Raw genomic sequence first — 12,993 nt, forward strand, 5'->3', positions numbered from 1 at the left:
ACAGTCTACATACCGTTTTCTGATTTTATTGAATATTTTCTTAATGATCTGTCGCCCAGGGGGGGGGGCGGTACCTTCATGTGGGACTTGAGATTGTCTTTGCGGGCGCAGCGGAAGGGGCACAGCGGGCACTGGTGGCTCTTGAGGCCCGTGTGGATCACCATGTGCCTCTTCCAGTAGCTCTTCCGCTTGATGACCAGGCCACACACAGGGCACTGGAAGGGCTTCCCCCCGTCCTCTGGAGAGCCTGCGGACAGCAGGTGGCGCCATCATTAAGGAGCCGCCACTGCGATTAGCATTATTATTAATGACAAGCTGGGAGTTTCCACCACGAATGCAGGTTTGAATGCCGGAGAGCACTGCGTCCGAGGTTTAATGTCTACATCAAACGGTCAATTTTATAATCACACACACAGGACCTAAAGCCACTTTCAGGATCCTCGGCACAATGACAGATGGACATCAGGGACGGGGGCCGTATCATTTTTACCGCACACATGGGTGTAATTATCGTTATGCGAAGTTTTAATAGGAAGATCGCAAACCATGTCTGAGAAAGTTAGAGAAACTCCTCCTTAGCGTCGCGGCTCTCAGCCACAAAGCGATCCTGGGTCCCGAACCTGCGTCCCACCTACACTGCCACTCTCTATGTCCTCCTCCATGTCCTCATGGGCTAACGGACAGCCACGGGGACCAATCACGGATCATCAGCCCCCCACAGTAACAGGCAATGAGATGCATGGTTATGAATGACATCATCAGTTTATTAAAGGTATTTCAAACAAATTAAGTCTCGTTATAAACCTATAGGACAGAAGACAGACAGAGGCATTTCAGGTAATCCTTCTCAGTCTGGGCAAGGAAAAAAAATTGCTAAGAGTGACATTATAATTACTTAACTAGCATTTTAAGTGCCTTGCGCTCTTTTGAATAACCTCGTCGACGGCGATGTGCGTTATCTCAGCGTGAGGCACCTCTCATTTTTGGGATCATGCCGGTGGCTGGTTTAAACTGGCTAATTTCCTTTTTGTCCGTGGACGCCTGACGTGCATCTGGAAGGTACGGCGCCGGCAGCCAGCGCCCACAAAACGGAAAGTATGATCGCTATGTTTGGCTTGGAATTTGATGGTGGGGGGAGGATGGAAGGGAGGCTGGCGAGGTGGCCCCCCCCGCTGCCCGTGTGAGGGGCCGAGGCTGACAGGCCGGCTTTGCGGGTCGCTCCTCCCTCCAAAAATGAGCCCCGCCGGGGTCAGGGGAGACCCCCCACGGACCGTCGAAAGCTCCGTTTGGCCGCTACGCCTCCCACAGGAGTGAGGCCGGGGGGGCGGGGGGGGGGCTACTGAGGGGGCCGCGGGAGTTAATCAAAGACACTCGACCGCCGGTTCGAATCGGACGACGGGGGCCGGAATTCCGCTTCCAGAATCTGTAAAAACATTTCTGTGGAGCAGAAGAGGAGGCATGAACTTTGGCTGCTAGATTAGGGAACGTGACATAAACATAACATCTTATTTCCATTTGGGGGGGGGGGGGGAGGCAGAAAAAATGCAGAGAAATGGAGAAAAAATGAGTGAAAAAAACAGCTATAAAAACCCCAGAGTGTCGAGCGAGAGGAGGGAGGAACGATGTTTTCTGAGCCGGGCTGCATGGAGGCTGCGACCTTTCACCTCCGCTGCGTTTTAAGAAGGAAAAAACACCCCCCCACACACACACACACACACACACACACACAGCAGGCTCAAATGAAAGGAGCTTTAACACGGAGAGCCTGCGGGGGGGCGATACCTCCTTGGCTGCTGTTGGCTTTGGCCCTCCCCTTAGGGGTGGAGGGCAGGAGCAGGTCCACGGTCTGGTTGGGTGTCGGGGGCTTTTGGCTCTTCTCCAGAAGGGGCTTGACATCCTCCGTGGAGCTAGGGGGCGCTGGCGTCAGCGGCGGGTCCTTCATGTCGGCCAGCAGGTTCCCGGCAGCGCGGGCGGCCACCTCCTTGAGGAGCGCAGCGGAGGAGGTGCGGGAGACCAGCGAGAGGAAGGAGCCGGCGGAGGCCTGGGGGTCCGCCTGGGGGGCGGCCAGACCCCTCTCGCTCACCTTCTTGGACAGCGCCGCCAGCGTGGAGCTGGCCGACTGCGGGTTGAATGGCGAACCGAAGGCGTCAAAGCGCACGGCTGCCGCTGCCTCCTCGGAGCGCCCCCCAGTGGCCGGAATGGAGGAGGACGAGGAGGAGGAGGAGGAGGACGACGACGACGAAGATGAAGAGGAGGAGCAAGCAGAGGAAGCAGCCGCAGCGCCCTTGTCCTGCAACACGGCGTTGGCAGCCGCTTTCAGCTTCTGGATGGCCGAGTCTGGCGAGAGACTGCTGCTGGGCAGAGAGCAGCCAGATGGGGGCCAGACCTCGGCCCCGGGGGGCCACACGAAGCCACCAGCCCCGCCCCCGTCACAGGGCTCCTGTTTGATGCCGGCTGGGGGGGCCGAGGAGGCAGGCGAGCCAGTCATGGACCCTCTGTTATTGTTACCGCCGCCGCAGGCCAGCTTCCGGGCGAGAGCGCTCAGCTGCTGGGCATGATGGGAAGGTGGCAGGAGGGCCAGGCCCAGGGGGGGCGGCGAGTCTGTGCCACCGGCCTGCAGGCTCAGTTCCCCAACCTCCAGGAGGCGCCGTAAGTTGCTGTTCAATGGCTTGCCCAGCACCTGCGAGGCATCCCGGTAGAGGGATACCAGGGCGTCCTGCCCCGCGAAGGATCCAGCCCGGAAGGCGTCCCCCTCTAACCCTAGTAGGTCCAGAGAAGCCCGGGGCACCGGCGTGGGGCAGCCCAGCGAGCTCTCTGCCGACGTGTCCTGTTCCGGCCGCGGCGCTCCATCAGGGGTCGTCTGGAGGTCATCCTGCACGTCCCCATAGGACGATTCCGAGGGCGTGTCCGAGGCGTTGCCGAACCAGCCGTCCTCGTCGCCGGGCTCCCGGCCCGCCGGCTCGTCCTCGGCAGGGTCGGCATCTGCGGGGCGGGTGGAAAAGGCGGCGGGATTAGGAGGGAGCTAGACGAGCCACACTGTAAATATCGCGTCGATTCACGCACCAGGGACGCGCTCGCAAACACTCGTGTAAAGTGTAATCCTTCATCGCCGCCGCCATGCACAAAGACCCAGCTTTCTGTCTTTTAACCATATTCCTCCCGGGGTCTGAAGGAGTTTGGCGAAGGGGTTACCATGGCGACAGGCCCTTCTGGGAGGCGAGACGGGAGAGATTAGGGTAATGGAGGTTACCGAGGCGGATTAATATTCATGAGGCTGCGGATAGTCGCCGACGAGCCAATGAGGATAGGGTTAAGGTCGCGGAGGGTCATTAATATACAGTCCCCGTATCAATATTCATAAGCAAAACATTACGGCGAGCCAGACACGGAGGAACAAAGCAGAGGGGCTACACAACGAGACGGAGGGAAAAGACGGACGTGACAATCAAAGGGGCGTGCATCCGGACGAGTTAACCAGACTCTGCGTTTACCTTCATTAAAGGAGTGAAATGTAGCAAAATGGAGAGAAATACCGCCGTACTCAGAGAGAAACTGACCTGCTGCCTATTGAATCTTTTTCTGTTCACCTCTCTCTCTCTCTCTCTCTCACACACACACTATACATCAGCTGGTCCTGATGTAAGATTGGAGGGCAGGGAGAATAGAAGCAGACTGACTCCGCCCACAGGGGGCAGTGATGAGCAGACTGACGTTGCCGATGTACAGCAAGCCGACTGGGTCCACAGCAGTGCACACAGGCCGCCTGCTGGATCAGAACCGTCACGGGTTCCACGTGGGCATCCTGGGGACACAGGTTTGGGCAGACGGAACCAAAAACCCATCCAGAGGATGGACTCCTGTAATCCCACTCAGGGGCTCGTTAACCCCCCAGCCAACCAAACCTGATTAGCGAGCTGGAGAAGGTCTGCTAGGTTCTAGGAGGCATGGAGCAGGAATCCCCGGAAGGTCACGGGTTTAGGATCCGAAGGATTTAGCTACACGGAGCGAGACGTCTGTCGAGACGCCCTGTGGCAGGTTGTCACTCGAGGGAGAGACCGCCGCTAGCAACGTTAAGGGGTAACGACACCGGCAAGTGGGGGTGTGGCCGAGGATGGTCGTCTAGGAGACGCTCGGCTCCCTCCAGTAACGATGCACCCGTCCGCGGACCCCACCACAAGCGCCAAAAAGACACCGTGAACCGTTTACGATATCCGAACGCACTCTTTTTACAAAAGGGCTCCCGTCCAAAGAGACTCTGTCCGCCGCACGACTTTCACACGTCTGGGCTCAGAATTACGCGGCGGATAACGGATCCAATCCCCCTCCATGGAGATGAATCCGGCATGCCGCGGCCGCGCGTGTTTGGATCCTGCCCAAAAGAGAGCCGGACATGCCCTCTGCGTCGAACAGAGTGCCGCCTCAACCCGACTCCTGCAAAGCCAACACGCTGAAACAGGGCCCAAGTATGGGGGGGGGGGGGGGGGGGGAGGGGTCATTTACAGGTCGCTGGTCACATGACATGCCCAAGGCTGCCTGCCAACACACTGCAGCTACTCCGCAACACATCCAAAATGGCAGATCAGTGCATGTTTGGGGGGGGGGGGGGGGGCAGGGCATTCCCAGTCCGGTAGGAGACAGGAGTGCAGACATCTCCTACCCCACAGCCCACCGGGACGTCCGCATGTCGGCACGGCGCAGGACAAAGGCGGCAGTGTTCCTTCTAGCGGTGCGGCCGCCTACATTTATTCCACATTTTACAAATCGGCAAAATGGATCCTTTCCATACCCCCCCACCCACACCCCCCCCGGAAGGTCCGCCGCAGAGGCCAGCGTGACGACTAGCCTTCTTTTAACGGAAATGCCATGAAATGACAATCTGACGTCTCGTCCTGCTCCCCCACCCAGGCGCTGAACGCCCCTCGTCCCGGTTCTGATGCCCACAGCCGTCTCAAACAGAGGGGGGGTCCTTAGTGAAAAGGGTGGGCGATTAAAAAAATAAAAAAATAAAACCCACACGCACAACCGGATGCCCGAATAACTAACAGCAGCCCCACCCCCCGTGGTTTTGGCTGTGGGGGGCCCGGGGGTGGTGATTACGGGTCTGGGCGAGTGCTCCCCGGGTCACACGCCACGCCAAGGCCCCCCCCAGGCCATGCTAATGAGCGCCAACCAGGGCCGGCCCAGCTTATTACAACACCGCAGACAATACGAGACACAACTACGTACCGCATGTGCTGTGGGGGGGGGGGGGTGGCTGTTCCATTAATTGGGCTGCCATCAGAACCTCACTCTGCCCTCTTAAGGCCAAAGACTGCGGCACTTCCAGGTACCTGGACCGCTGGTCATTAATCCGGCCCCCTCTCCCTGCTTTCTATCCGTTAAGCGGGGTCCTCTCATGTTTGGGGGGGGCGCAGGCTGCTTACACCACAGCCAGAATGTCCACCTTTATCACCCCAGTCTCTAGCGGAGGGTCGGGTGCGGGGCGGGCAGAGAAGGTACGGCAGGCCGGATTCGCCCTCCACCCCCCCCAGCTGCTAACAGCTGCAGAGTGAGTCAGTCTGGGTCACGGCTGAGCAGAACCTCAGGTTCCACACGCTGGGCCGCCCAGCCGTACTCACAGATTTGGTGTCACTTCATCTAAAATTTGGTGCGCCCCCCCCCTTCCACATGCCATTCTGCACTTGAGGCCCCATCCAGCCCAGCCTATCATCAACCCCCCAAGCTGAGTTAAAACTAGTGCTGAAACAGAACCCGCCCCCCCCCCCTCCCGAAACAGCCCAGCCTATCAATAATGGTTAATTTAACACATATGTGGGAGACAATCACATAGGGAGGGGCTATACCAAATTAGAAACCAAATACTGCTCAAGTACTGAAGAACAGCCTGGAAACCATTGCTGGGGGGCCCGGGGGGCACTGACCACACACACCCCCCAACACTGACAGGGTGCTTCCCTGTAAAGCAAGAGCCAGCCAAATACGCAGAGCAGCACACGCCCCGCGCACATCCAACGCGCCCTGTAATTCACCGCCTGTCTCTCTCAGGCATGCCCCCCCCCCCCAGCTTCGCGGGCACTCTGGGCAGCATGCCAGGGGTGAAACAGGAAAGAAAAGCGTTCTTGGACGCCGAGCGGGAAAGCTCACCCCAAGCCCTTCCAATTCCTCGGCACAGATGCGGCTGTGGCTCTTTGTGCCGAGCGCCCAGGGGTGGGGGGTGGGGTGTGGCGGTTGAGCTGGATCCGGCGGAAGGAGAGCGCCCCCTGAGGTAAAGGCGCAACCCCGTGCTGATAACGCAATTTTACGCAAGCGATCCGCGAGTCCGCAACCGCAGAGGCAGCAGATTTTTTAATTAAATAAATATTAAATAAAGGCGTTTCTCACATGGACACGTCAAGAGAGCCGCGGGTCTCTGAGCAGTGAAGTGCGGCGGAACGTAAACGCGCCGCGAGTAATTTGAAGCATAAACACTTTCCGGGATTTACATGGGGCCGCTCGACGATGTCGCCGCCAGCAGCTGCTCCGTCGACACCTTTAACGTTATTAAAACGAGCTTTTGATTCCCGCTGAAATGACTACAGGATGTAAATTAAACCCGCAGTACCCACCCCCCAGAAGCCTAGTCCACCCCCTTCCCAACCCCCACCAATCAGGGTCCTGGTGCCTACATGCTGCCTTTTGTCCAGCGGGGGTCTGCGTGCGATCGGGTGAGGATGCAGCTTAACAGGTGACGGGGTCTCCGGTCTGGCATGGGATGCCGGGGGGGGGGGGGGGGCTTAGGGGTTTGAAAGGTATCCGCTGAGTTTGGACAACAAGCGGGGACCAGTCAACTGCAAGAAAAGGGGTTTTTCCTCCCGCAAGACAGACAGAACACTCAGGAAGTCAGGAAGCCAGTCCCACCTGCATGTCATTCAAGCCTGAGACAGTAATCATGATTGGCCTGCTCAATGTCAGAGTGGGGGGGAGAGAGAGAGAGAGAGAGAGAGAGAGAAGAGGCAGGCCATTAAAAGAGCTGGGGAGGGGTCCGCAGGGGACACACTCATTTGCATGCAGGCAGGGGGGGGCAGCCCCACTCCCCGTCTCCGTGTTAAACATTGGATGTAGAGGACGGCAGATGAGGCATCACTGGACCGGCGCTGCGGAGACCACGGACGACCCCGGGGGCTGCTGGCTCACGCCAAAATCACGTACCCCACCCCCCCCCCCCATTCCCTCTACCTAACTCCAAATCTGCGGCTCACAAACAATAAGATAACGAGGTCAGTCCCATAAGATCGGGCCCATTTCTATGACAACCATCTGTGACATGATAGGAGGTCAATTATCCCCCCCCCCCCCCAAGAAGGCAGACACCATCGGTTTCACATGTTGGAGTATATGCCGCTGGGAGCAGGAGGTGATGGGAAGTGGGGGGGGGGGGGGGGGCTTATACCAGTGACGAGAGAACAACTGCTCTCGACGTGGCCACGTCCCTGAAGGATGACAAACGCGTGGTGTTAAGGCAGGGAGAGCCCCCCCCCCACACCCCCCCAGGCTGGCCCCACACCTGACGTTTGCCAAATGAGCTTTTTAATGGGCTTCGGGGAGGATTACCGCTAATCTCAAAAACCTTCTGGACAAAGTATAAATGCATCTGTTTTGGCCCAATGCCCTGGGGGGCGTCAGAGAGTGACGATCGGCTGCAACCTGCGATCTCCTTCCGGCGGTCGCTCTCGGCTACAGGGCACCTCCTCTCGGCTGGCGTCCGGCCCCGGCCGCCTCCTCGCCCCCGCCCCACCTCCGTCACTCGGCGGCGAAGCGACACAGAGCAGGTCTCTGCAAGGTTGCGGCACGCGCGGCCATTTGCATGTGCGAATAGAATCGCATTTCATGCGCTGCTGCATTCGTGTCGGGACTCGCAGGCGCCTGAGGGTCGCCCATGACCGACCGTCGGCACATACGCCGGCTCTGAAAGACAGGCCCGCGGGCCATGGATACACCACTGTGAATCTCTACGCATACTCCTTTAATCCGCTCCCCTAAACACAGGACACTACCCGGGGGGGGGTCTGTAATCGGTGCCTTCCCATCCACTTCCAGCTTACCCCCAGATTTTTCCTACCTACCAAACGCCGATTACAGGAGATGCAAACGCCATATCCGTTACCTACAGCAGGTCCGGACACAGCCTCACTAGAGCGACACGTACGTTCACTGTAATTACCGGGACACCACCGAGGATTCTGTTTACTAACATTTGCAAACAAACTGCCCAGAGACCAATTTGAAATGCTCTCTATAAAGGTGTGTATAAAATGTGCTACTTACTTTACCAACAAAGCAATATTTACACTTTGGATAACTACCGTTTCCTAGAAAATGCTTTGCAGAAACAATCCAAATATTATTATTTCTAAAATTTAAGAAATACAGGGATTCAGAATCAGGTTCAAGTCCTGCTTGAATCAGGGTACTTCTTGATAATGGATATAAACTCACCAAACGTTTATCTTAAACGCTGTTGGCCGAAGCACGTTTAGACGTGGAAAACGGAAAGGCTTCCCTGTCGCCTGATCCGCTTTCTCAGCTTATCGGGGTTCCCCGGTCTACGGGCCGGGCAGGACCGCACTGGCTAGCTGGTTACTCTCCGCCATGCGGGCCGGGCCCGCGGCCAAAACCAGCCCCCAGGATCACGGATCCTAATTCACTGGCATCTGCAGAGGACTTCCACTTCCTCTCAGCGCGCCGCCGGGCTCGCGGTCAACTCCAGCACCTCCGCCCGGCGATTTTTAAGACAAAATCTGCGATGCAGGTTAATCATCAATCATTCTTTCCTCAAACTCCCATCAGAGTTTCTTCCAGAGAATTGAGAACATGGGAATTTAATAAACAACACCCCCCCCCCTGTTTTTCATATTATAAATCCAGCTCCAGACAACATTTTTGGACCTTCAGACCACAAGTGTTTTGGGACCGGCTCACATTGGGCACGGTCGGGGATCTACAGCCAAATACAGACCCTCAGGCCCAAGGGCTCGAGGGGAGCGGCCCGATACAGCACACTGTCGCTCTGCCAAACGGCCTGGCAGCCAGAAAAATCGAGCTCCCCAGTCCTCCAGAACCCTGCCCTCCCCGAGCGGCCAGTCCTCAGAAAACACGGAGCCCTTTTCCCCGCCAATGGGAGACGGTCGAGGTCCAGCGGGAGCCACCCAGCGGCCAATGGAGGCCGGCGCTGTGCGTCACACACCGCGATTCATCAACCTGGCGGGAATCTCTGGGAGGCACCCGGCACGGGCGACAAGGGACGCCTCTATCTTTAGGGCGACAAGAATTCCAGATAACCTGCCTCGACTTTTGTAGGCGGGAGGGGAAATGGCTTTGGAAGATCCCGGAAAACGATTAGCAGCGAGGCCATTTCAAGCAGATCTTCCAGATCCTACATGTTACAGTAGCGTAAATTTTAAAGATCTGATCTTGAGGACTTCGAGACATTCGGAGTCCAACAGGCCAATCGGACGTCTGCTTATTAGACTGTATTGTTTAAAATCAGGAACACATCCGAATGAAGGACGTTACAAGATCTCTGGTCCACAATCCCAGCAACCTAACACGTGACACACAATGTGGTGAGAAGCCCCCCCCCCCGAACCATCAGCGTGACGACTATGGGTATCCCGCTCACTTCCGTGCAGAAGCCCTGGTGTCGTTAGCTGGCCGAGCCCAACCTGCCAGGCTGTACACAGAACGGCGGAGCGCTGGCAGAAATTCTGGAGAAATCCGATGCCAAGAGCGAGATGGAAAACCACCCGGCTTCCGATTTTTTTCCCCTCCCCTTAATCCAAGGTTTTCGAGCCCTTGACCAGACAAAGTCACTGTAATCACTAAGGAGACGCAAGGGCCAATGACACACCATTACGGGGGGGGGGGGGGCACTCACTAGGATACACTTTCACTACAGTGGCCTCGTACGCAGCCGGTACGACCCGAACCAAGAACATCAGATACAGGGCCGTTGTGACCCAGGAGCCTTTACTCCTATGGCCGGTGGGACAAAAGCCACGAGCGGTGACCTTGACCCTCAGCTGACCTTTGACCTAGACACACCATCCAGCATTTCAGCACAAAACGTGACAAACCTTGTGGAATCTCAGGGATTCTGCCTATAGACAAAGATTTTCTCTGCAGATGTCATCACCCATTCATCCATCCATCCATCCTTCCATCTTCCAAACGCTTGGAAGGACAGAGTCATAGACACAGGAGCCAATCCCAAGCACAACATGACACAGACAGAAGTACACAATGGATGTGTTACCAGACCATTGCAGGGCACAAACACGCATATTACAGATTAGCTTCAGCCAGGTGGTTCCAATGGCAGTATGACGGCGCATAAACTGCCCTGTAACACCCAACGCATCGGGTCACTGGACCTCAGCACCACCAACGAGGTCGCATGACACCATGACACCGGTGGGTTGAGCGTTGACCCTGGTGAGTCTGCCCTGGGGCTCGTTAAGGTCCATCTTCACCAAAAGCATCACACCATAACACAAATTAGCTCATTTTAACACCCCCCACCCCAAATTAGAGGGGGTCCATTTTGCATCCGAATAACTATTTGTCCAAAGAGGGCCTATGCTCAGGACAACAGAATGTTTTAAAAAAAACTATAAAAACACCAGAGAGAGACACAACTAGTGAATCTTGACAGAAGAGCACTAAACAGGACAAGATTTAAATACAAGCTGACACAACACACCATACAAAAGCCTCTGATATATACACTGTACCACCACATATTTCTGATATTTTAAACAAATAAGCTTTACATTTAACTGATGAAACAGACTGTCGTGCAGAAAAAAAAGTGCATCTGAAAAGCATTTCACCTAAAATCCCAGTACTGAATCTCTGCAGATCGAGCCATGTGTCAAAGCGTTTGACCATCCAAAAGACCCAGAGATGAGATGACGAGGTCTCAAACCTGCAGCCTCCTGTAAAACCCGGGGAGCACAGCGCGTATGCCGGCACCGCGACGCAGAAAACAAAGGCAACTGACAACAACATCAATTACAGTTTGCCGCACACTTCTGTAATTACAGATAATTTCGCTGAACAGCTGTTTTGGCTACCTAGACTTAACTGTTTACATACTAAATAATTTGCCCAGCACTACAGTCAATTTGCATGCAGCATTCCTCAATCAACTATAATTACCTAGAACATCATTCTTATTGCACCCCTGTATTAGAGGTTAATTGTATCTTTTCCCCATTTTCCTTTTGCTCTGTAAAAAATCGCCACACCGGAGTCTTTCAGATCACGGTTTGCCCATTCTGCGGCCTCTAGTGGACGGTGGGGGGTACTGCGCATCTTTATTATTATTAAAAAGCACAATCTAAACATCCTAGCTGCGTATGGTCAGGAGAAGTAGTGGGAGGAGGATTAGAAATAATGCCGATTGATAGGTGTCCCGGTAATCAATTTTTAGGGGTCCGTAATGGCGGAGTCGGCCAACGCACCGCCGTGCTTTGGTGCGCCGGGTTGTTATCGATCGTGGTGTGTCTGCAATGGATGGCCGCAGAGGCACGGGGGGGAGAAAAAGCCCTGAACTTCAGGTGACCGATCAGGGGGTTCCGACACGGGCTGCCCGCACCCACGGAGACCTCCAGGGCTGGATGGGAGGAAGAGGGGGAGATCGCAGCTGCAAAACGATACCGATAATAATACTCTTTAGAAAGTCCCATCCGACTCCTGAACGTTTTGCATTAAAATACAGAAAAGCGATGTTTATTTTTTTCGCAGCATATGGAAAGTTTGATGTTTTCCTCTCTTCCCCCCTCCTACTCCTCCTCCAACAGAAAAGGGGAATAAAGTTGCCGAGCGGCGTCAGGATCCGCCGGGGCACGGAAGCCTGAATGTAGCCTGGCTCCTCTGATCCGACTGACCCTTCGCTTTATAGCGGCCAGAGCCTCCGATCCTCCCCTTTCTCCTGCAAGAGAGCAGACGCGGCTCCATGGACAGATAAGCTTAGGGGGGAAATGGGGGGGAAAAATGGATAAAAAAAGCGTTTGCCTGCCATAAAGGCGTTTAGCGGCGTTACACACCATGAGTGACCGTAGCAGGACCTTTAGCGATCGCTTAGTGTCCGGCGTGCTGCTTTACACACTCGCTCGCCAGGCTGCTCATCGCCAACATGGCTGCCTAGCACAGACCTAAAAAAAGGAGAAATAACCTACGCCGCGTCTTTGTTTCACCTCTTTAACCCTAAACTACTGCGCAAAACGCACGCAAAGCCGTTTCGAGGGAGAAAAAAGGGGAAAAGCACGACCGTCTTTGCAAATTCAGAAATCGACTTACGTGACGGCAGGCGCTTGGGCTGCTCCTGCTTCCTCCGGGGCATTTTCCCCCCTTTTTTCACATTCTCCTCCTTGTTTAGGGATACGAAGAAAAAGGGATTTTTTCCATTGAAATAGTAGGCGAGTGTGTGATGGCAGGGGCTCGCCGTGCACCTGGCTGTCCTCGGCTCGGAGCGTATTGTCGGTAGCGGGGACACGGGGGGGAGGCGGCGGCGGCGGCGGTGGTGTTGTTGCCGTGTCTTGACTATGGCTGCTCTCTGTGCAAAGTGTGTGTCTCCGAGCCCCTAACTAACACTAATGCGGGGATCAAAGGGCAGCAGCAGCGGAGCAGACACACACACACAGGCGCGCGCGCGCGCGCACACTCATGCACACACACAGGGGATCGGCTCGCGCAGCAGCACACGGCGAGCCCTCGGAGGGACACATACTGTAGGCTTTTAGGGTGTATGCTGAATGCATGGATCCGATGGATATCTTTATCTGGCGTTACAGTTCTCCGTGTGCATATGTGCGTGCAATTATACAGGTAGTGTGCACACGCAAAAAAAAAAAAAATCGTTCACGTATAAACATGAAATGTAAATAACAATTTAGTTCTTTTTTCATAAGCAGAACACCACCAAGCAATCGATTTTTAATTTTCTTTTACAAA

The 12,993-nt window shown here is 55.4% G+C and overlaps 1 protein-coding gene across 7 annotated transcripts in view; it reads right to left on the reverse strand.

Annotated features, from left to right (window-relative positions):
• znf827 (zinc finger protein 827) overlaps nt 1–12,877 on the reverse strand; it is a 32,903-nt gene extending 20,026 nt beyond the window's left edge. For 4 of the 7 annotated variants that reach the window (XR_002836653.2, XM_023799449.2, XM_023799451.2 and 1 more), the window contains exons 1-3: nt 12,340–12,876; nt 1,783–2,982; nt 75–247 (exon numbers count right to left, since the gene is read on the reverse strand). Coding sequence is in view for 6 of the 7 variants with exons in the window: in XM_023799449.2 (XP_023655217.2) it covers nt 75–247; nt 1,783–2,982; nt 12,340–12,382 (1,416 nt within the window). In the remaining variant the exon portion in view is untranslated. Of the gene's footprint in view, nt 1–74; nt 248–1,782; nt 2,983–12,339 lie in introns of all 7 variants that reach the window. The other 3 variants (XM_023799450.2, XM_023799447.2, XM_023799448.2) reach the window with 3 other exon arrangements.
• Between the last annotated feature and the right edge of the window lie 116 nt (nt 12,878–12,993).

Source organism: Paramormyrops kingsleyae, chromosome 25 (genome assembly GCF_048594095.1).
Source record: "Paramormyrops kingsleyae isolate MSU_618 chromosome 25, PKINGS_0.4, whole genome shotgun sequence".
Taxonomy (NCBI): Eukaryota; Metazoa; Chordata; class Actinopteri; order Osteoglossiformes; family Mormyridae; genus Paramormyrops; species Paramormyrops kingsleyae.